The sequence below is a fragment of the Channa argus genome, chromosome 8, assembly GCF_033026475.1.
Source record: "Channa argus isolate prfri chromosome 8, Channa argus male v1.0, whole genome shotgun sequence".
NCBI lineage: Eukaryota > Metazoa > Chordata > Actinopteri > Anabantiformes > Channidae > Channa > Channa argus.
In genome coordinates this window covers 26,228,811-26,250,874 of record NC_090204.1, presented here as the reverse complement: position 1 = coordinate 26,250,874, position 22,064 = coordinate 26,228,811, and the positions used below count along the sequence as shown (strand labels likewise).

Below are 22,064 nucleotides of genomic sequence, written 5' to 3'. Positions count from 1 at the left end.
TAAGTACTTAAAGTCCTGCACCTTATTCACCTCTGCTCCCTGTAACCTCACCGTTCCACCTGGGTCCCTCTCATTCACACACATGTATTCTGTCTTACTGCAGCTAAGCTTCATTCCTCTGTTTTCCAGAGCAAACCTCCACCTCTCTAGATTTTCCTCCTCCTGCTCCCTGCTCTCACTACAAATCACAATGTCATTTGCAAACATTATAGTCCACGGAAATTAATGTCTAACCTCATCTGTCAGCCTGTGCGTCACCAGAGCAAACAAGAAGGGGCTCAGAGCTGATCCTTGATGCAGACCCACCTCCACCTTCTCTGTCACACTTACAGCTCACCTCACCACGGTCTTACAGCTCTCATCCATGTCCTGCACCACTCTCACATACTTCTCTGCTACTCCAGACGTCCTCATAATATGCCACAGCTCCTGTCTCTGCACCCTGTCATACGCTTTCTCTAAATCTACGAAGCCACAATGCAACTCCCTATGACCTTCTCTATACTTCTCCATCAGCATCCTCAAAGGAAATACTGCATCTGTTGGACTCTTTCTAGTCATGAAACCACATTGCGGCTCACACATGCTCACTTCTGCCCTTAACCTAGCTTCCACTACTCTTTCCCAAAACTTCATTGTATGGCTCATCAACTTTAGTCTTCTGTAGTTGCCACAGCTCTCCACATATCCCTTGCTCTTAAAAATCCACACTAGTACACTTCTCCTCCATTCCTCGGGCATCCTCTCACTCTCCAAGACCTTGTTAAACAAAATAGTCAGCTTACTTTCTCATCACACCAAGTGCATAAATGTTTGAAACACACAACGCTCCTATCTATGGGGTAAAACCCCACAAGATGATATGTCTTTTTTGTCATGTTTGACACAGGAAAAATCCACAGATGATGCAGTCTGCCGTCAAGGATTTGCCAGTGCCACAGAAACTACACTTCAACATCACACCCCAGATCAAAAAGGACATTGAGGACGCCAAGCAGCACATTGACACGTGAGAACAGCTTTAGTTGTTATAGAATTACATAAACACCCAATAGTGTAAGAGATCAAAGAGCCAGAGTCAGTACAGGACAGATTAGACAGATTTATAACTATAATGGTAAATGATCTGCACTTATATTTGCACTTTTCTACCTATTGGCACTCAAAGCACTTTTCACTGCTTCTTATTCACCCATTTAAACTTATAACCACACACACACTCACACACCGATTGGGGAGCTGCTATGCAACTGGCCAACGCTCACTGGGAGAACTAAGTTGGGGTTCAGTGTCTTGCTCAAGGACACTTTGAAACATCACTGGAGGAGCTGGGGATTAAACCAACAACTGTGAGATTGGTGGACAACCACTCTACCTTCCTGCACCACAGTCGGCCACCAAATAATAGTGAGACCAAACCTACAGAAAAGTAAAGAAACAATAAGTGGTCCCTGGAGGTAAAAAAGAATTAGAGAAAAACTAAAACCTTCACTAAAAATGTAGGAGGACTAACTAAGCAATTTGAAAAAACAAAAAGACTCACTACAAAAGGTAGGAGGTCTGTGAATACACCGGTCAATGTAGAACACAGATCACTATATCAAGTATAAAAAAAAAACACTAACTATGTAGAATAGTAGCAAAATTATTTGTATGTGTCAGGGATTTGTGCATGTGTACTTAAGACTGTGTCTGTGCTGGGATTTGTATTACAGTCTGTTTGTTCGTCTGTACTCTGTCTACACAAATCTTTATCTGTAAATAATTTTTATGTTTGTGTAAAATAATGTTCAGAGGTATTCACTCAAAAAACTAAATGTAAATGTCTAATTATCTGACCAAACACTTTAAAATAAAAGTGCTGGAAAGCCTCACAAAGTCTTTTTATGGGTGGAATTTTGCTACTGTTCTGTCATGGTGTTTTGCTCTTGACCTTCTTCTGCTCAGTCAAACAGTGTTTAGTGTCTCTGTTGGTGACAGCAGATCTAACCATTAGCCACAGCAGGTAACATTAGCTGATACAAGCAGGTAAACAGCTACAGCTAGTGCAGCTAACAGCGAACAAACAGTGTGAGCTAACTTTACTCCTAAAAGTGCTGTTCAGTGGCAATTGCACTTGTGTTTGAACACACTTTTCAGAGGAGAGGTGAAACGTCTTGGAGAACTACAAGCAGAACTCCAGTTTCCACTGAACAGCACAAACTGTAAGGCACACTGTGAGCTGAAGCATACATGGCCTGTAAGCCCGAGCTGAGGGCAAGGAAAACCTTCCAATACAGACAAATTGCTTTACACACCCACACACACACACAAATCTTGCCAACAGCATTACAGTAGCAAAATTTCACCCATAAAAAGACTTTGTGAGGCTTTTGAGCACTTTTATTTAAAACCTAATTGTTTTGTCATATAATTAGACATTTACATTTAGTTTTTTGAGTGAATACCTTCGAAAATTATTTTAAACAAATATAAAGATTTCGGGTACAGATTTGTGTACAGACACACAAATCCAAGTAAAGACACACAAATTGTAAAGGGCTAAGTTTAAGTATTGGACCTAATACGATGCTTGACACGATTCCTCAGTGTTAATTAGTTTTATTAAAGAAGGTTATTGTTGATGAGGCAGGCTGTTGAAGTGGTCAGCCCTCCGAAACTGGTTAACGGTGATTAGTAAAGCGGGAACAACATGACAGGACCAGGAAACAGGAAGTGACTGCAAAAAAAAGTCCTGAAGCGGGAAGTGAAGTCGGGGATCCTGACAGTACAGAGCCTACAGAGAGAACAAAGGTGGTTGGCAGCCTTAGAGCACTTGGAATGGGGTAAGCCCCTTGGCTTTAGATGGAAGGGAGTTGTGGGCATACTCCACCCAGACCACATGGAGGGATCCCGTGCGCATAGTAGGCGCAGGCCAGTCTCTAGCTCCTGATTGAGCCTCTCGGACTGACCGTTCGACTTTGGTTGAAAACCGGAGCACAGGCTGACTGAGATCCCTAGCAAACGACAGAAATCTGCCCAAAAAACTTGGCTGTGAACTGGGGTCCTCAATCAGAGATGATGTCCCAGGCAAGGCAATGAAGACAGAAGACATGGGTGAGGAGGGAGTCAGCAGTTTCCTTGAAAGTGGGCAGCTTGGGAAGGGGTATGAAGTGGACAATCTTAGAAAAACGGTCAACAACTGTAAGGGTGGTGGTCATTCTGTCTGAGGGGGGAAGCCCAGTCATAATGTCCATGGATATGTGGGACCAGGGTTTCTTTGGGACAGGTAAAGGGCGGAGGAGACCTCTGGGGGAATGTCAGGGAGTCTTGGCCTGCGCGCACTCAGGACATGCAGCCACGTATTCCTTAATATCTTTCGACATGATGGGCCACCAAAAGCGTTGCTGGATGACCAAAAGGGTTCTAGAGGGACCAGGGTGACAGGTTAATTTAGAGGCGTGCCACAAGTGGATGACCTTGGAATGTAGGCCCTCTGAGGTATGAGCAGAACAAAGACATGAAGCAAGACAAGGGGTACTCCAACCCAGAATCTTGCCAGGTCGCTAGTCAATGAGGAGGTTTTGTGTCTCTAACCATGGGATGTCGAGGACCAGGGGGTGATAAAGGGAATCAATGACGTGGAATGACAGATTCTCTAAGTGGTTTGTCATAGCTAGGGGAACCGGTTTGGTCCTCGACTGTACCCTATGTAGAAGTTGGTTGTTAAGTGAGCGGACTTAGAGTGGTTGAGGCAAAGGTGAGAGTGTAGGCTTGAGTCTATGAACTGGGTGTCATGGTTATGGTTAGGGGTGGACCCAAAAGAGGAAACAGTGCGAGTGATAGAAAATAACAAGGGGCTTTTATTGACAAACTTAAAAATCGCTCCTAACATGAGGGTACAAGAAACAGGTTCAGAACTGAATAGACACAGACAAACTATCCAGAGGACCAGAACATGAGGGGAGTTAACTAAGTAGAAAATAAAATAACACAAACTAACGTAGACAACAAGAGGGGAACTTAATTTGCCTAAAATAAACACAAAGACTCAGGGATAAATAAGACCGGGAAAATGAAATAATAAAACCTAAATGATCACACGGGAAGGCTAAGGAAACTGGCAAACAGAGATAACTAAACAAATGAGACTCGGATAACAAAACCTACTAAACAGGAGAGATAAACTAAAACAAATGACACGGATAACAATAACTACTTAACAGGTAAACACAAGGTGAAGGCTACGGAAACCATCTTAACAAAATACACTTAAGAAACATGGGACACAACTACGCAACTGAATGGTGGGTGAAAAACAACACAGGAGAATATTTAAATCAAAAGAAACCTAATAGTTTAAACAAACGAACTCACGGGAAAAGGCCAAGGAGATTGACAGGAATATAAAAAAGATACAAACAACTGAACAAACGTATTAATGACTAAAGTAAAACAGAGGAAGACCTAAAAACACTGGAGGGAAAAGTTAACTGAAGTACAGAGTTGGGGAAGTACATAAAGTAACACATAAACTAAAGGGAGGCAGACAAGATTACAGGTGCACAAAGTCCAGGATACAAGAGTCCAGAAAACAAGAGTCCAAAAAACATAAATTCAGGTTTTAACAGGAGTTCAGTCTACTGTGGGTTGGTGAGGGTAACAACGACGGAAATGACGACAAGGATCTGGCAGGGGAGTGAGGGGAAGACTGAACTTAAATAGAGGAGGGAACAGGTGCAAACCATGAGGGACAAATGAAGGCAAAGCTCAGTAATGACCTCCCTTCCTCTACTGGGCCGATTCTTTTTGCCGAGCAGGTGGAAACTATGACCTAATGCGGCACAATAGAAGCAGAGGCCCTTCGTGAATCGTTGTTGTTTTCTCGGGAGAGAGGAGAGAAAGACCAAGCTGCATAGGTTTGGGTACAGGACTGGGAAGATTACTTGGCACTGGGGAACTGGTGAGTAGCAATGGGGTCTTGGGTTGGATGGTACGACAAGCATGGTGGTGGGAGTGGGCCTTCCCCAGGAGGCGTTCCCTATGGCGGTTATCTAGGCAGGTAGTGGACTCAATGAGGTCTTGGAGGTCCTAGCTTTGGGTTGCTGGGCCAACGCATTCTTGGCAAGGACGTATGCCACCTTGGCTTCTCCAGACGGGAAGAAGGAAGGTTGCAGGCAAAGCTGAATCTCACACTGAGTGAGGAAATCCCAGGAACGTTCTGGGCTCCCCCGATAGTCCTCAGGAGGTGGGATCTTAGCTTATCTTTCAGGGTGGAGAGAGGGCAAGACTATAGGTGGGGCTATGGCAGGAGTCCGTGGAGATGCTATGAGTTGGGTGGTTGGGGCAGACGGAGTAGAGAGTTGCTTAAGCATGGCTGCTATCTCCTCTAAACATGAATCATACTTTAAAAGAATCCTTTCAACATCGCTGCGCCAACTTTGTGAAAAAGTGTCAGCTGGGTCCATGCTGGCCAGATTGTACTGTAAAGGGCTAAGTTTTAGTATTGGACCCAATAAGATGCTTGACACGATTCCTAAGTGTTAATTAGTTTTATTAAAGAAGAAAAAAATTATATGATATGAATTAAATATATAATATTAAAAGCCCTATATATAAATAAGTAAGATTAGCAGTTAATCCTTACAGTTTCAACCAAAAAATGTGGTATACATTTGTACATCCAATACATCCAATACATACATCCAATACAGTGGCAGCGGCACTGTATTGGATTGCATTAAATTGCACGGGTGGTGTTAATAGTTATCCAAAATCTTTTGCCTTAAAATTGGCGAAAACATTAGAACCACCTTTTATAATGTACTCCAGTACAACGCCACTACCCAATTGGACTTCAATATTAAACACATAGTAGAGTTATCGCCTGCTAGCCTAGCATCACCATCAGGTGTAATATACACACCTGTGTTTTGTTCTGTTTAATCTTTTGCTGTATTTTAAGCATTTTGTATTCAGACAGGAGTCAAGTACAGCATGTGGTGCTGTCAGCCAGCAAAACCTGTGTTACAGTATCCCTACTAAAATATTTAGCAGGAATACTAAACTAGACCTTCATATTTTCTTGTCCAATTTATTGCAACCACACATCTTGGCTGTTAACTTTTATTTGGTAATTGTTTAATTTATCCTCACATCAAATCACAGTTTAAGTTACCAGCTGTGACAAATATGGGCAATGAATGAAGGAATGTTGTCATTATCGTTCCTTCATTCATTGCACTGCATGTCACAGCTGGTTATTCTAAAACTTATTTATGATATTCTAACCTTTATAATAATAATAATAATAATAATAATAATAATAATAATAATAATAATAATAATATTGTTATTATTATTATTATTTACATAACTGAAAGATGCCTTTTGATTTTAGAGCAGTGTTTGTGCATGCAGGTTTGTGTCAAGTAAGTGTCAAGTAATGCATAAATGCATATATATAAGTGGCCTGAGTAGATTTGATCAAAAACATACATTTGGTACAAAATTTTCCTGTGCCACCTAATAAGCCAAAGCCAAATCTCTTCCCCCAGAAGCAAATAATTTTTTTTGGTGCCAGAAAAATTGCAAAATAGGTACAGTGCAATTTATTGAATTTTTAGATTTTTTTTTTTTAGAATTTTAGAAAAATGCTGAGGACAATTGTGGTTGGATTATATGCTGATATCATGCCTGTAGGCTAACAGAACCTACAGTGGGTAATACAAAAATGTATATTATTCATTAGATTCATTTAAATTGTCATTGTGAATGGAAATATAGTAGCAAAGACATCTTAAAAAATCTGTATAACTACCCAAGAAAAGTTTCAATCTCCAGACATTTCTCTCGTTCCTATCATTATAGAATGGTCCAAAACCTGGATCTAAGGGTAATGGTATTTGACCACTTTGGAAAAAATTTCATAAAGGCAAAGAAGATGAGTCCTGATGCTTTTCTACAGATGGCGCTTCAGCTGGCTTACTACAGGTAAGGGGCAGCAAAGGTACTGATATGTAAATTGATATAAAAACAGAACACTGTGGGAAACAAATGGTCACATCTAAATCCAAAGCTGAAATCTCTCATTTAAATAAATTCAGACCCTTCAATTCAGTACTTTGTAGATGTGTATATCTTATTGTGTTACCCTTAGATAGACTGCTGACCTGTTCAAGGTACCCCAAGGTACCTGTACCCCATCTCTCGCTTCATGATTACTGGAATAGGGTTGTGTCTCCAGTGACCCTGAACAGGATAAGCTGTTAAGATGACAGAGCAATCATTTAACATCCTTTGTCATCCATGGTTTTTGATTATTGAAGATTCAAATTAGCTTTTTCTCTGTATGACAATCAGTTCAAAAAGGTTAAAGCTTAACCTGTTCAGTAAGTTGTATTAGACACAACTGAGTCAATTAGGGTTTAGCTTTAGAAGATCGATGGAATTCTCTCTAGGGCAGTAACATTTCTCTTTAGTTAATTATGCATTACTTTTGCAAAGAGACTCCATAAATCTTAGTTTATTAGTCTAAGATATATAAAGGGACATCGCTAAGTGTCAGTTACCTCAGTTACCAAAATACTCACTAAATATTAACTACATCCAAACAGTGATGTGAGCAACTGTATCTTACTCAAAAGCCTTATACACAAAACTGCCTGGTTTCATTAGAACTGTTCCCAAGTGATTAGCTTCAACTCAAAGTCCTCCGCACTATAAATTATGAAATAATCACCTACATGAGTAACGTAACAGCTGAAAAATGTTGTTGCAAGCTGAGAAGTCCCTGCTGCTATGAAAGCCCTAAGTAGCATGATACTGTCACCACCATGCGTCACCACTGGAATTAAACAGATGATAAGCAGCGACTAGCATTTGACAGACATAGTCTTTCGAGTTCTGGCCAAAGAGATTAAATTTGGGAGAATCAGACCACAGTCCTTTTAAATTATACTTAGCAAACTCCAAATGAGTTGTGGCTTCTATTTAAATGTTTTACCATAACTGTAGTTGATGGAGTGTTGCTGAGATGTTTGTCTAGGTTCTCCCATTTCTCAAGAGAAATGGGAGAACCCATTTCCAACCCAATTGAAGTTCTATTACTGGCTTTTTGGCTTTTTGGCTGACATGCAGTGTGAGACATAGGGCATTTTTTAGCCAGGTTTTTACTTTTCCAGGTAAAGTAGACTCATTTTAAGAAACATTTAAGCAATGCACCTTACTACATTTGCCAGTGCAAGGGTTTGAACTGTTTTTTAAATTAGCTATTTCAACACTTGGTCTAAACTTTATTATCCAACCTAAAATATTTATGATTTCACTTTCCTAACATATGTTTTAATGGGTACATTGACAAATACAATACATCTTAAAAGTACATTTACAAAATGTGAATGGCTCTGAATACAAACAAACTGTACAGAAGCTTGTCTGGGCAACAAGGTTCTGTACATGTATGTGTATGTATGCTGGAAGTTTGTAAAACAATTTTCTTGTTTTTGCTTTTAGAATTCACCAGCAGTGCTGTGCAACAATGGAACCTGCATCCTTGCGTATGTTCAGATTGGGCCGTGTAGCTGTAATCCATTCAAACTCAATGGCTTCAGCTGCCTTTGTAAAGGCCTTTGATGACCCCAAAAAACAGGTAGGAGGAAACTTGTAATTATAAAATGTTGAATAACTTCTTGTAATAAGCTTGTTGTTTATTCATTTATATAATTTCTTTTAAGGAGTGTAACAAGTTTTTAAATATTGCGCGGCTGCTGAGATTGCAGAGTTCATCCCAATACTATGGGATCACTCACATGGGATTAGGGATTAGGGTTGCAGGAGTGCAGGATACTACCCCAGCTGTCCCACACTAGGTAGGTTTAACCCTATATAGATCTTCAGGGCCACATGTTATCAAAGACAACCACTTCAACTACAGTTCATAGTAGCTGTGAGGCTTTAGTAATAACCACTCCAACAACAATCTCCTCAGTGCCAATCCTTGATGCAGACCCACCTCAACCTTGAACTCCTTTGGGGTGACTGTGGCGCAGGAAGGTAGAGCGGTTGTCCACCAATCTCACAGTTGTTGGTTCAATCACCGGCTCCTCCAGTCACATTTTGAAGTGTCCTTGAGCATGACACTGAACCCCAACTTAGTTGCTCCCGGTGAGTGTTGGCCAGCTGCATAGCAGCTCCCCCACTGGTGTATGAGTGTGTGTGATTGTGACTGCGAATGGGTGAATAAGAAACAATGTAAAGCGCTTTAAGTGCCAATAGATAGAAAAGCACTATATAAGTGCAGACCATTTACTTTGTCACACCTCCCTGTACTCCTGTGTACTCTCTTCAGTCCTGTCAGTGTCCCGCTTCTTCTTAGCTGACCTCTTTCCTCGTTCCATCAACAAGTCTCCTTGTGCACTTTCGTCTTTCCCAATCACACACCAAGTAACCTCCTACCTGTCTCCCTGATTACATTAGCTGTAGTTGTCCAGTCATCTGGAAGCACCTGCTGACCACTCAGAGCCCGTATCAGTGTATCCCTGAAACACAATATTGTTCCTTTTTCAACTTCCACCACTTCATCCTCTGCTCTGCCTTAGTTCTCTTCATCTGCCTCACCACCAGAATAATTTTACACACCACCATCCTGTGTTGTGTGGCTACACTCTCCCCTACCATTACTTTGCAGTCACTAATTTCTTTCAGATTACAATATTCACACAAGATGTCGTCCACCTAAGTGCTTGTATGTCTGCTCTTATATTTTCGGTTAAATTTCTGTCTCTTCTGGAAGAATGTATTCACTACAGCCATTTCCATCCTTTTTGCAAAGGTTTTCTTCTGCGTTCTGAAGACCAAACCTGCCCATCACTGTCTCATCACCACTGTTCCCTTTACCAACATGTCTGTTTAAATGTGAAATAATCACCACTCTCTCCTTTCTGGGGATGCTCTGCATCACTTCATTCAGTTCAATTCAACTTTATTTTTATAGCACCAATTCATAACAAAGTTATCTCAAGGCACTTCAAATAATAAAGTCAAGACTATGAAGATATATAGAGAAAACCCAACAAATCTCCCTTGAGCAAGCCATAGGCAACAGGGGAGAGGAAAAAAATCCTTTAAAAGGAAGAAACATCCAGCAGAACCAATCCATCTGCCTTGACCTGCAAACATTGCAGGTAGGTTGGGCAGGTTGGTAGGACCAGTTACTGTGCACTGGTGCACATAATTAGCTAACATTAGCGATAAAGGTATATGCAAGTAATTTAAATGCTCTAGACTTTGTACCCAATGGGACCACTTTTGGACAAGATGTTCGGGGACCATGTCATCTCATCGCAATCTCATCCTACAAAGCTCCTTCAGATCTACATCTAAGTCCATAATTTCTATCGCCTTCTCCTCTTTCGTAATGGCTGCTAAGACCATTAAATTGTTGTCGATTCATTTATTTAACCTGAAGCCACCCATAGGACATACAGTCTTCAAACTATGATAAAAGGACTCAGCCCTTTCAACAGTCTCAACTTATTTTAGGCAGTTGTCTACGTAAATATTTCACAGCACCATATTTAGTGTACAGGCATCAAACAGATGTGTGTTGTCTTTTGCGAATCGCCCGAGAGCATAGCCTAGCACAACTGGGCAATGAAGTGGGTCCAAACAGATGCAGCTCCATCCTGTATTCTGCCATCAGCTGACTAGTGTCACCATCTGGCAACCATGGGAATCTGAGTATATCAGCATCATTTGCTGGGACCTTTACCTGGTTGAACATAGCCTCTATATCTGCCACTATTGCCACAGGCTCCTGACAAAACCTAGTTAGAATACGGATTTTTGCGCTAGTAAGATTTTGTCTTTTAAGGAGCTGGTCATTTGACTGTGGCGGGTCTTATCAGGGAACCTCATTAAACCCCACACAAAGCTTCCTGCCCACTACTATACATCCCATGATGATGAATGTACCAACCCTTTCCAAGATCCTTATCTGGAACCTGTGTAACCTATCACTTCTACCTTGTAGTCAGTTCCTTGTCACATCTGCTTCCTTCAATAGTTGAGCTGAACTGAACCCTCTTGTAACATAACCTTAGCTGTGCATTGTTTCCTTGACAACTAAACGACAAAATTAAAAGGTAAACTATAAAGGCAACTATCATAGCCATATAGCATCACTAATGACATCATCAGTATGCCTAAATGCAACACAATACACAATTCAGTAAAGTACACGATACACAATACACAACATAAACAAAAAACAGAGGAAACCCTTGTTGGCTCATACACCCGCTGAGAAACCAACTCTGGTAATTGGCAGCTGTATATAGTCAGAAACTTGAAGTTAAAGACTCCAGCGGGCATAGTCAGATGTATTCGTGGGGCCAGAGCGGGCGATGTTGAATCATATCATGAATGTAAATGCAGTAAGATTATTATTCACATGGGAGCTAATGGCGCCCGATTACGCAATTCGGAGATCACTAAAATGAATATTGAATTGGTGTGTAACTTTGCCATAAAAATGTCAGACTATGTAGTTTTATCTGGACCCCTGCCTAATCTGACCAGTACATGTACAGCCGCAAAGGTACCAAAAGTATGACAATCCAGAGTTGAGTCTAGGATGTAGTGATCCAGTCCTGCATGCCTCTGCAGTGTGCTTACAATCGTCGCCCCCCCACAACTCCCACAACTCTCAAATACATACAGTATAGAGACTGTGCCTGTTCCCAGACAAACTAAATTTAATAAACCAAAAACAACCACAAGATCTTAATCAGGATAACATAATAAAAGTTAAGACTACTCCTCTTACAGAACAAAACCTCAAATCCATTTAATATAGATTATTAAATATTAGATCTTTCTCTTCTAAATCTCTGTTATCATCATTTCAATTTATTTTGTCTTACTGAAATTTGGTTGTAGCAGGAAGAATATGTAAGTCTCAATGAGTCAACCCCCCCAAGTCATATTAACTATCACATTCCTAGAAGCACAGGCCGAGGTGAACGAGTAGCAGCAATCTTCCACTCAAGCTTACTAATAAACCCTAATCCCAAACATAGCTGTAACATAGCCTTACTCTTAGCTTTTCACTCCCAAACTCAAAAACCACTTTGATTTTTTATTGTGTACCATCCTCCAATCTCTTATCCAGTTTTTGACTGAATTTTCTGATTTTCTATCTGATTTAGTGCTTAGTACATCAAGTCATAAATAACAATTATGACTTTATTTATGTAGTAATTAGATAGATGCTGACTAACATTTGAATTAACATCAATGATCTATACAGCAGTCAGAAAAGAAATCCACTACAGCAGGTGCTTAAGTGATAAAGCTGTAAAAAGGAGGACAAGCACCAAACTAGGACAGGAGATATACTCAACAAGTTAGTGCTGTTTGAAATTTGTTTTTTGGTTTCAGAGGTAGCGTTTCAGCCTGCTGATTTAGTCTGTTTTTAATAGAGTTGCTCTTCTGGTGAAGTGGATATTTGCTGTGTTATTGGTGGTAGTTTCAGCTTAGTAATCACAGAGCGTTCACACCTTTGACCTAACAAAGGCACCTTTTGGGCTGGAGTGTGAGCAGAAGCATCAGCCCTTGTGTTGAGGTTTCCTTGTGTGAAGACTGACTGTGTCAATCTACCTGCACGAGTCCACCGAGCGAGGACATCAAAATGCACTTATTTCTAACTTCCTTTACATCTTCTGTTTCTTTACTTTGCTTAACATTAACCCTTTCTACTCCAGAAAGCCTTTCTCTTTGTTTATGGGTTTTCAGCAGATCCCTGTTCTCCTCTGCAGACGCAGGACATGGTGTCCTACTAGTAGAAGACATGTCCACCTGCACACTCTCACCCGGACCACTTCTCACTGTTTACAGTCCAGGTGATTGTGATATGTCAACCACTGGGTCAGCTGGGAAGCTTCTGCGATAAGCTTGTCGTGTTGCTGTCCCACTTCTCTGAAGATGGCACTCCTCTGACTTGAACATCCACTTGGACAAACCACAGGCAGCTGACGTGTTTGCTCTTCTAAACACATTTCACATTAGTCTGGTCTCCACTCCTCCGACCCGCAAAGCTAGCAACAACCTCGACCTCATCCTCGCACCCGGAACTGCACCACACACAACATCTTGGTAACTCCTCTGCATTTATCTGATCATTTCTACATTCAACTCACAGTCTTCATCCCTAGACCTTCGCATTCTCCCACCACACTTGTAACATTCCGTCTTAACCTCAGGTCTCTCAACCCGGACCGATTCTCTTCGCTGGTCTCCGCAACTCTGCCCCCAACACAGAACCTCTCCATCCTCGACGCAGATGCAGCCATGGACAGCCTCTGCAATACACCTTTATCGTGTCTGGATTGTCTCTGCATCAGGATTGTCTTCTATTCCATGGCTCACCGACTGGATCCGTGAGAAAAGCACCATGCTCAGGAGTGCTGAGACGAAGTGGTGCAAATCCAAGACTCCATCTGTCCTTGCTGAGTATCAGGATCTGCTTGGATCTTTTTTGCACACTGTCACCAGGGCAAAGATTGAATACTACCAGGAGAAGCTCAGCAACACCTCGAACACCAGAAAGTTGTTTTCTACTTTCCAATCAATTATCTACCCACCTCCACCTTCGCCATCTTCCTCTCTCACTGCTGACGACTTTTCCAACTCCTTTACTAGTAAAGTGGCAGCCATCAGCTTACAGTTCTCTCCTCCAGATGATGACATCCTACTAACTTCTTCCAACACTGCATCGCTCTCATCATTTTCAACTCTGACTGAGGATGAGGTATCCACCCTTCTCCTTTCTAACCATCCGACCACCTGCTCTCTGGATCCGATCTCTTCCACTCTCCTTCAAGCAGTTGCAACCACACTAATGCCAGCTATTAAACAAATCATAAACTCATCTTTCACAGCAGACACTTTTCCGACCTCATTCAAGCAGGCCCAGATTACCCCACTGCTCAAGAAACCTTCTCCTGATCCCTCCGTTGTGAAGAATTGTCTCCCTTCTTACATTTTTGGTCAAGACAATGGAACGAGCAGTCTTCAATCAACTCTCAGACTTTCTTTCCAAGAACAACTTCTTCGATGTCAACCAGTCTGGCTTCAAGAGGGTTCCACACGCACTCCTGACTGTTGTGGAATCTCTTCGAGCTTCAAAAGCCACAAGTCAGTCTTAATCCTATTCAATCTATCTTCAGCCTTTGACACTGTGAACCATCAGATTCTCTTGTCCACACTCTATGACTTAGTCATCTCTGGATCAGCTCTAGACTGGCTTTGTTCTTGCCTATCAGGACGAACCTTCAAGGTATCCCGGCGGGGGCATGTTTCTCACTCTCATAGTCTCTCTACCAGTGTGCCGCAGGGTTCAATTTTTGGATCTCTTCTTTTTTCTGTCTATACTGCATCTCCGGGTTCTATCATTTGCTCACATGGTCTTTCCTATCCCTGCTATGCTGATGACACACAGCTCTTCCTGTCCTTTCCACCGGATGACTCCACTGTCTCATCACACATTTCTGCCTGTCTCTCAGACATCTATACCTGAATGAGAGAGAGACATCTTCAGCTCAAGCTCTCTAAGACCTAAGTCCTTCTCTTCCCAGCCAGACCTTCGACGCAACACAACGTCAGCATCAACATTGGATCTACAGTGATTGTCCCCACTAAGTCGGCTAGAAATCTGGGGATAATCATCAACGACCAACTGAGCTTTCAGTCTCTAGGGCATGTAGATTTGCCCACTACAACACCAGAAAGATCAGACCATACCTCAGGGAATATACAAATCAACTCATTGTATAGGCGCTGGTCATATCTCGCCTTGATTACTGCAACACTTTGTTAATGGGGTTACTGTTATCCACAATCAAACCCTTGCAGATGATCCAAAACGCAGCATTTTTAATCAGCCAAAAAGGACTTATGTCACACAACTCTTCAGATCTCCACACTGGCTTCCTGTAGCTGCTCGCATCACATTCAAAGCTCTGTCTCTTGCTTACAGGGTGGTCAACACAACAGTTCCTGCTTACCTCAACTCACTCATGCAGTCTTCCAACAAATGACGACTGGTGGTCCCAGCACCACACAGAGGGCACCAAGCTAAAGCGCAATGATCCCACGATGGTGGAAAAGCTACCAAACGTAGGACGCTCAGCAAACTCACTCCATAATATTCAAAAAACTGCTGAAAACAGAACTTTTCCGCATCTTCGTATGCACTTAAATCTATTTAAAAAAAAAAAAAATTCCTTTCTGCTCTTTCTCGTACTTGCATCTCGTAAAATGTGAACACTTTTCTGATAGGATTTTGCTTTCAAGTTTTCTCCTTGACTTAGATTTCATTGCCTTGTACCTCCCTTTAAGTCGCTTTGGATAAAAGCATCTGCTAAATGACTGAATGTAAATGTAAACAAATTTAAAGAAATTATTCTTTCATCATTTGCTTCACCATATGTCAATGTAGAGAGTAGCCACCCAAACTCTACTCCTGCACAAGTTAAATATCTTGTATACAATTCTCCAGTCTCACTACGTAAAATATTCGATAGTGTTGCCCTTCTGAAAAAGAAGGTAGTAAACCAGAAGAGGCAATCATGGTATTCATGGTATAGTTTGCAAACTTGCAACTTAAAACAGGCAACACGAAAGTTACATTTTGTGGCAACATTTTGTCTGTTGGTAAGTCAGGCTCTATAAACATCTCAGATACCTGGGGATGTTGTCGGGGGTTGGTGTGGAGGATGCAGGAGAGATGAGCACATCAGAGCCACAGGTGTTTCCAATGGTCAGTCAGTCACTGGAGACTGACTGACAATGGACAATGTTCTCAATCAACCTCCGTGATCCCAGAAAGTTTTGGTGCAGTGCATCGTGTTTGGAGTACTGAGGACGATTCCAGAAAAGATTGAAATTGTCTATGACACACATGGACTCTTTTAGACTGAGTCTTTGTGGGGTGACTTGTGGTTGAAGCCATGTATGCAGGCTGAGGAGTTTGGAGAACTAGCCAACACCCTGACCCAGCGTGGGAATTGGGCCAGAGACAGTGAAAGTGAAAACTCTCCAATAAATTGAAAAGTGACATGAAGTCATGTTTCAGCAATGTATTGTGACTTTTGTTGCTGTAGGAATTTTTTTCTATCAGGTTTGGAATTTTCTGACAGGTGGCTCCAGGAAAGCAAAACATTATAGCTGATTTTAAGCGGACCTCTTGCAGCTGCGTGAAAACATGTAGGCAGTTTGAACAAACCGCCAATGACAAACTACGGAAGTGACATCACCAACTCAAAACTCAGTGAAGACAAGTGAAAACAATTATATAAAATAACTATGAACATTTAAACAAGTATGATTATGTTTTTTCTGATTTTTGTAATTCGTCTTTCCGGTTTCTTTCACATAATGTCCTGTCACTTTGTACGATGCACATCTCCACACACATCAGGTCCTTTGCAAGCCTCTGCATGCAGCAGCATTAAGGTTTATGTGAATTGATGGACTACTGTATTTCCACCTTAACAATGTCATTGTGCTGATTATAGTTATCAGAAAAATAATGCATGCATCTTTGGCATAGCACTAGGAGAAGAATGCATGTATCTTTGGAAAAGCAGTGAGACATCACTGCCCCCACCCAGTGTCAGAGGCATCCACTTACATTACAAACTGTTTAAATGGGTCAGCAAAATCAGGTTTGGATTGGTAAAATCGGTTTTGAGGTGTTCATCTTTGGGAGACCAGACAAAAGGACAATGCACCAAAGTGAGCTTGTGTAATGGGGCAGTCTGGTGACCCAGTAAAGGTGCTCATTCAGAGCACAAATTTGTAGTGATTCTAGCAGAGGTATGGATCATATCTGAGCTGCTTGGCCAGCTCTGTGTTAACAAATTCTGTGTCTGCTCCTGAACCAACAAAGTGAGATTATGTGTGAGAATGTTTCCTAATGAGTTGGACTTGAATTAATGGAAGGGAGGAAATAAAAATGGACAGGGTTTGGCTCTCCAGCACTATCTTTGTCACTAGTGAGCCTGGTCATGACCAAGGTTACTGCAGTATAGACACAGGTTGGCTCGAAAACTGCCCTCTCGTTGGATTAATTTAAATGCCCCAGTCTTTGTAGATTCTATTTTGGAGAGTCTACTGGTAAAACTTGCTCAGACCGGATGAACAAATGCTGTTTCAGTTGGTAACTGTTTTCAGAAAATCAGAACCCTAAATGATTGATTGTATGTAATGATTTGTTGGGTTCTCTATAATTGCTAACAATGCAGAATGCCTTGAGATGACTTTGTTGTGATTTGACGTTATATAAATAAACTCAAATGTAATAAATAAAGGAGAAGGTAAGGAATCTCTGTGCAGTTGAAGGGGGTGACATCTGGAAATGTTTTCTGCAAATTAATCTAAAACAATAGTGAGACAGGTGTTCTCCTTGAGAGATAGAGAGCAAGTGAATACAGTGCATTCTCTAGAATTATATTCTCAGGTGGGTGTGGTGCAGTTGTGCTGATGTGATTGCAGTCAAGATGAAACACAACTTACAGGTGGATTAGGACTTAGGTCAGGAGCACAGGGGTAGGCCTGGTAAGCAACTAAAAGCTATACAGAGCAAGTAGGGTCTAACCAGATTTCTAATTCAAAATAGGGAATTAAGGTGTGGCAGAAATAACCAAACAGGGCAGAGAATCAAACATTTAATAGTAGGTCAAATATCAGTATGTCCAGTTTCACTTGGCAAAAAAGTAGACAGGACAGAGACTGGTTCAGTCCTTTAATTCAGGCAAAGGTATGGAATCAGAGAGGTAGTTTAACTCAGCAGATACAGGCAGGGCAGAGCCTGTCTAAAAACCCCTACAGACAGAAACAGTGACACCAGACAAAGAAAGATACTTAGATGAGGCAGGCAGAAATTATGGCTAGAGAGCTCGACAGTGTGTGGCAACACAATCTGGCCCTGAGTGAACTGTAGCTGAAGCTTAAACATAGGAAAGAGTCAGAGTAAGTGAAACTGACAATAAGAACAGGCATAGCGAACAAACCAATTGTTGTGGGTGATCTGCTACTCAGAAGAGAGGTGAGTAAATGGCAAAAACAGGAACTTGATCAAGATAAAAAGTGATGAACTATAACATAGCTACCTTTCCCTTATTTTATGCAGGACTTAGAAAAGGTTGATTTGTTGGAAAAAGCTATAAAAGAACACAGAAGGCAAACTAAGATGGTGAGTATAATTCACAATACTTTGATGTGGGTATATAGTTTATTATCAGTTTAAAGATTATATGTTGTCAGAGGTTGTTATAAGTTTTTCTTTTTCCTTTAGCACACTTTAAACATAGTTTCATGGACAAATTACATGTTTGTTTTTATTTTTGGAGTGAAATTAAGTAAATACAGCTAATACAGCAAATAGACATTTGAAAATGAACAACATTAATTTTAAATTAAGCAGTAACTGAAGAGCAAAAGACAAAAGATTAGTTTCAATTAATACACATTCTCAATGCAATATGATGCAGTCTGTTAAGATATTGCCTTTTACAATAGAGCCAATGTATACATCATATTCTACTGTAAACTACTTCAGGAAACACAAACTGAAGCTTTTCAAATTGTCAATATCCTAACAGGTAATACATGGCCAGGCTATAGGTATACATCTCCTTGGTCTCATGCTGCAAGCTGTTGGGGAAAATATGTCTGTCCCAGGTATCTTCACAGAAACCTCCTACGCTAAAGCATTTGATTTCCAACTATCTACAAGTCAGGTAAGATTTTTTTATATTATTTTGCTAAATATGAAAATATATTGTGCTAGTTTTCAATTACTTTCAAAGATAGGGAACCTGCCCAGCATGTAAAAGCAGTATAAATAGAATAGTTGGATGGTTGTATTTATGTTTAATGGCAACACAACACTCACAAACATTTTATTCTCAAATTTAAATCTTAATTAGATGAAAGGACTTTGTATTTGTTCAAAGAAAACCTTTACATTTCTATGAAAAGGTAAAGGCAGATGTAAAGAGTGAATGAGCCTCCAGATGGCAGATTTTCTGGTCAGACACATGGAGGATCCTGGGGGGAAAAAGTAAGATTCTTTTACCCTGCTCAACTGAAAGCAATAAGGAAACAGTGAAGGAAATAACTGTATAAAATATAATCTTTTTGTAAGGTTGTAATTGATTGGCTTCCCAATATTTTACCTTATTATTTATTTCAAGTACAAACTACTGATCAAGGAAAAACCCAGCTAGAGGTATAAACATAACTGAAATAAAATTTATAAATGAAAAAACAAACAAACAATACTATTCGTCCATTTTGATGATTTAGTCCCCATTCTTTTTTAGAAATTGGATGAGTTGAACAGTTTAATGTCCACTGGGAGAAAGGATCTCCTGTGGTGTTTTGGGGAGCACTTGACTGTGATCAGCACAATGTCGACATGGCCATAAAGTAGTGAATCTTGAATCTTGAATTGCTTCATGGTTCATTGAGGGTTTTACGCATTCATAAATGTGCAGCTCTACTATTGTTCCACCGCAGCATTACAAATGGGTTGGTGTCTGGATTTTTACGAGACCATTCCAGAACCTTTATTCTTTTATTTTTCAGCAATTTTGATGTAGATTTACTGGTGTGCTTGTGACCATTGCCCTGTTGCATTGGCCAATGTCAATGAAACGTTAAACGGTAGACCTCTTATTTGTCTCTAGAATACTCTGGTATAGAGAGGATTTCCTGGTTGAATCAATGACCGCAAGGTGCCCAGGTGGCTGCAAAACAAGCCCAATTAACAATAAACCCACTATGATAATTTTTTTTTTACCAAAATAAATAGAATTAAAAGATGGCGTTCTAACTTTACTCATGACTGCGCTTTTCTAAATTTCTGGTACCCAAACAAACTGCTTCTCTTTCACCTATTTGAACACACACCTAGCAGAGATTGGGGACTTGTGACAGGAACCTACATTCCTGGGATCAGTGGAACACTGCTCTACCTCCTGAGCCACTGTCGGCCAAGGTCTAGTTAACATGACTCAACACCTAGACAACCACAACTGGATCATGGCGAACTTTCACCAGGTCCGAGACCAAAGTGTAATATACCAAAGTGTAATAGTGTATGGCAATTTAATGCAGAGAAGAGCATTTACAGCTCTACATTGGACAGACCAAACAGTTCCTACACTGGAGAATGGTTTGGTATGGTAAAAGAGAAGCAACACCTCAGGCTCATTTGTAATGACTCAAATTCCAGATAACCACACCTGGATGACCATAATTATGACCAAAGCACAAAAAGGCAACATGGAGAATGGCCCAGGACAGGAGAAGCCGCCTCCGGATAAGAATCAGCATTGTATTTTTCCCTGAAGTACAAACTCTTTTGAGCCTATTTAGGTGAGAATAAAGGACCACCCGGGAGGATCTAACTGGTTTCCTAGCTAACACTGATAGCATAATTATTTTAATGTCATTAAATATAAAACATGATATTTCTATGACTATTACGTCTAGATCATGACATTTTAATGGCACATATAACAGAAGGACAGCTGAGACAATCTAAACAGTAAGGCTGTCTAAAACACCAAACCCAGCATCCGGGATTTAAAAAAAAAAAAAAAAATAGAAGTCAGGGTATACACACCAGAACATTTCCTACTCATTGAATACATAGTGAAGAACAGTTCATTCATTATTCATCAAGAAATCGAAGAAATTCGGCACATGTAAATCTGCCTTGAACCGGCTGTCCTAAATAAGGGGTGACCATGTGGTGAGTTTCACATTTTGAGGTCTGCTGGAACAATAAAAGCTATAAATGTTACAACAAATTTTAATTAGCTATAGTTGGCCATCAATTTTCCAGTTTTTGGTTCAATCCCTGGCTGCTCAAGTGTCCTTGAGCAAGACACTGAAACCCGACTTAGTTGCTCCCACTGAGCAATGGCCAGCTGCATAGCAGCTCCCCAATCAATGTATGAGTGTGTGTGATTGTGAGTGCGAATTGGTGAATAAGAAACAGTGTAAGTAGCAGTGTTTGAGTACCAATAGGTAGAAAAGCTCAATATAAGTGCAGACCATTTACCATTCAAATTGACTACTGAAGCTCTGATTCAGAACTACAATTAGATTTCTATGATGTATTGACATGATATAAATGTTTAAACTTGGGACATTCGGTTTCATTCCTTGTTGTTTAGATCGGCCAGAAGGTAAGTGATAATTCTCACTGCATTATTTACAATGTTTGGTAGAGACAGTGGTGTTGTGATGAACCGCATTTCTTTACCACTATGCAAAAAGTCTATTTGTCTATTTGTCATTAATTTACATAGTAGAATTTATGTGACTGACAATTACTGTTTTAAATTTTAGGCAGCAAATAAGTAGGGCACTGTAGAGTGAGGATAAATGGTGCATGTCATCGTTCCCTAAGACAGAAAACAGGTGGCAAAATATACCTTGGTGGCTGTAAATATACTTTGGCGGCCTGCCTATTTTAGGGAACACTGGAGTCATATGCTGCTGAAGATTACTTCGTACAAAAATAATATTCATTCTTCACCTTTTTTCCTCTTCTTAAGGTAACATCCAAGACTGGCTGTCTACCATGCATTGGCCCTGAAGAACCTGGAATATATGATGTGAGCTATAGTATTATGGATAATCATATAGACTGCACGGTGTCCTGTTTAGAACCTTCCAATGCCTGTGAAAGAAAAAATCCAACTATTTTCATCAACGCCATGAAGGATGCACTGTTGGACATGAGAACCCTTCTGGAACACACTTTGACAGTCAAACTGTGAAGAAAATTCAGACTAATCAGAATTGTTATTTTGTAAATTCTATGGATTACTTTTGAAAATCTAATAAAACAACTCTTGGGAGTCTTACTTTCACTCTAAACCTATAAAATGCCATTGATAAAATGGCCCTGTAAAATTATTTAATTTCGGACTATGGATTTAGGACAATTTCTGTACATGGGCAGTTCTTTTTGATGTCACCCATCGTCATGAGTTAGTAAACTC

The 22,064-nt window shown here is 40.5% G+C and overlaps 1 protein-coding gene across 1 annotated transcript in view; it reads left to right on the top strand.

Moving 5' to 3' along the window:
• The window catches only part of LOC137131912 (carnitine O-acetyltransferase-like), a 38,609-nt gene extending 16,770 nt beyond the window's left edge, over positions 1-21,839 (top strand). Inside the window, exons 8-14 of the mRNA XM_067513795.1 lie at positions 890-1,009; positions 6,850-6,972; positions 8,494-8,629; positions 18,173-18,235; positions 18,645-18,782; positions 21,231-21,242; positions 21,615-21,839. Of these exons, the coding sequence (XP_067369896.1) occupies positions 890-1,009; positions 6,850-6,972; positions 8,494-8,629; positions 18,173-18,235; positions 18,645-18,782; positions 21,231-21,242; positions 21,615-21,839 (817 nt within the window). The remainder of the gene's footprint in view (positions 1-889; positions 1,010-6,849; positions 6,973-8,493; positions 8,630-18,172; positions 18,236-18,644; positions 18,783-21,230; positions 21,243-21,614) is intronic.
• Positions 21,840-22,064: the final 225 nt, after the last annotated feature.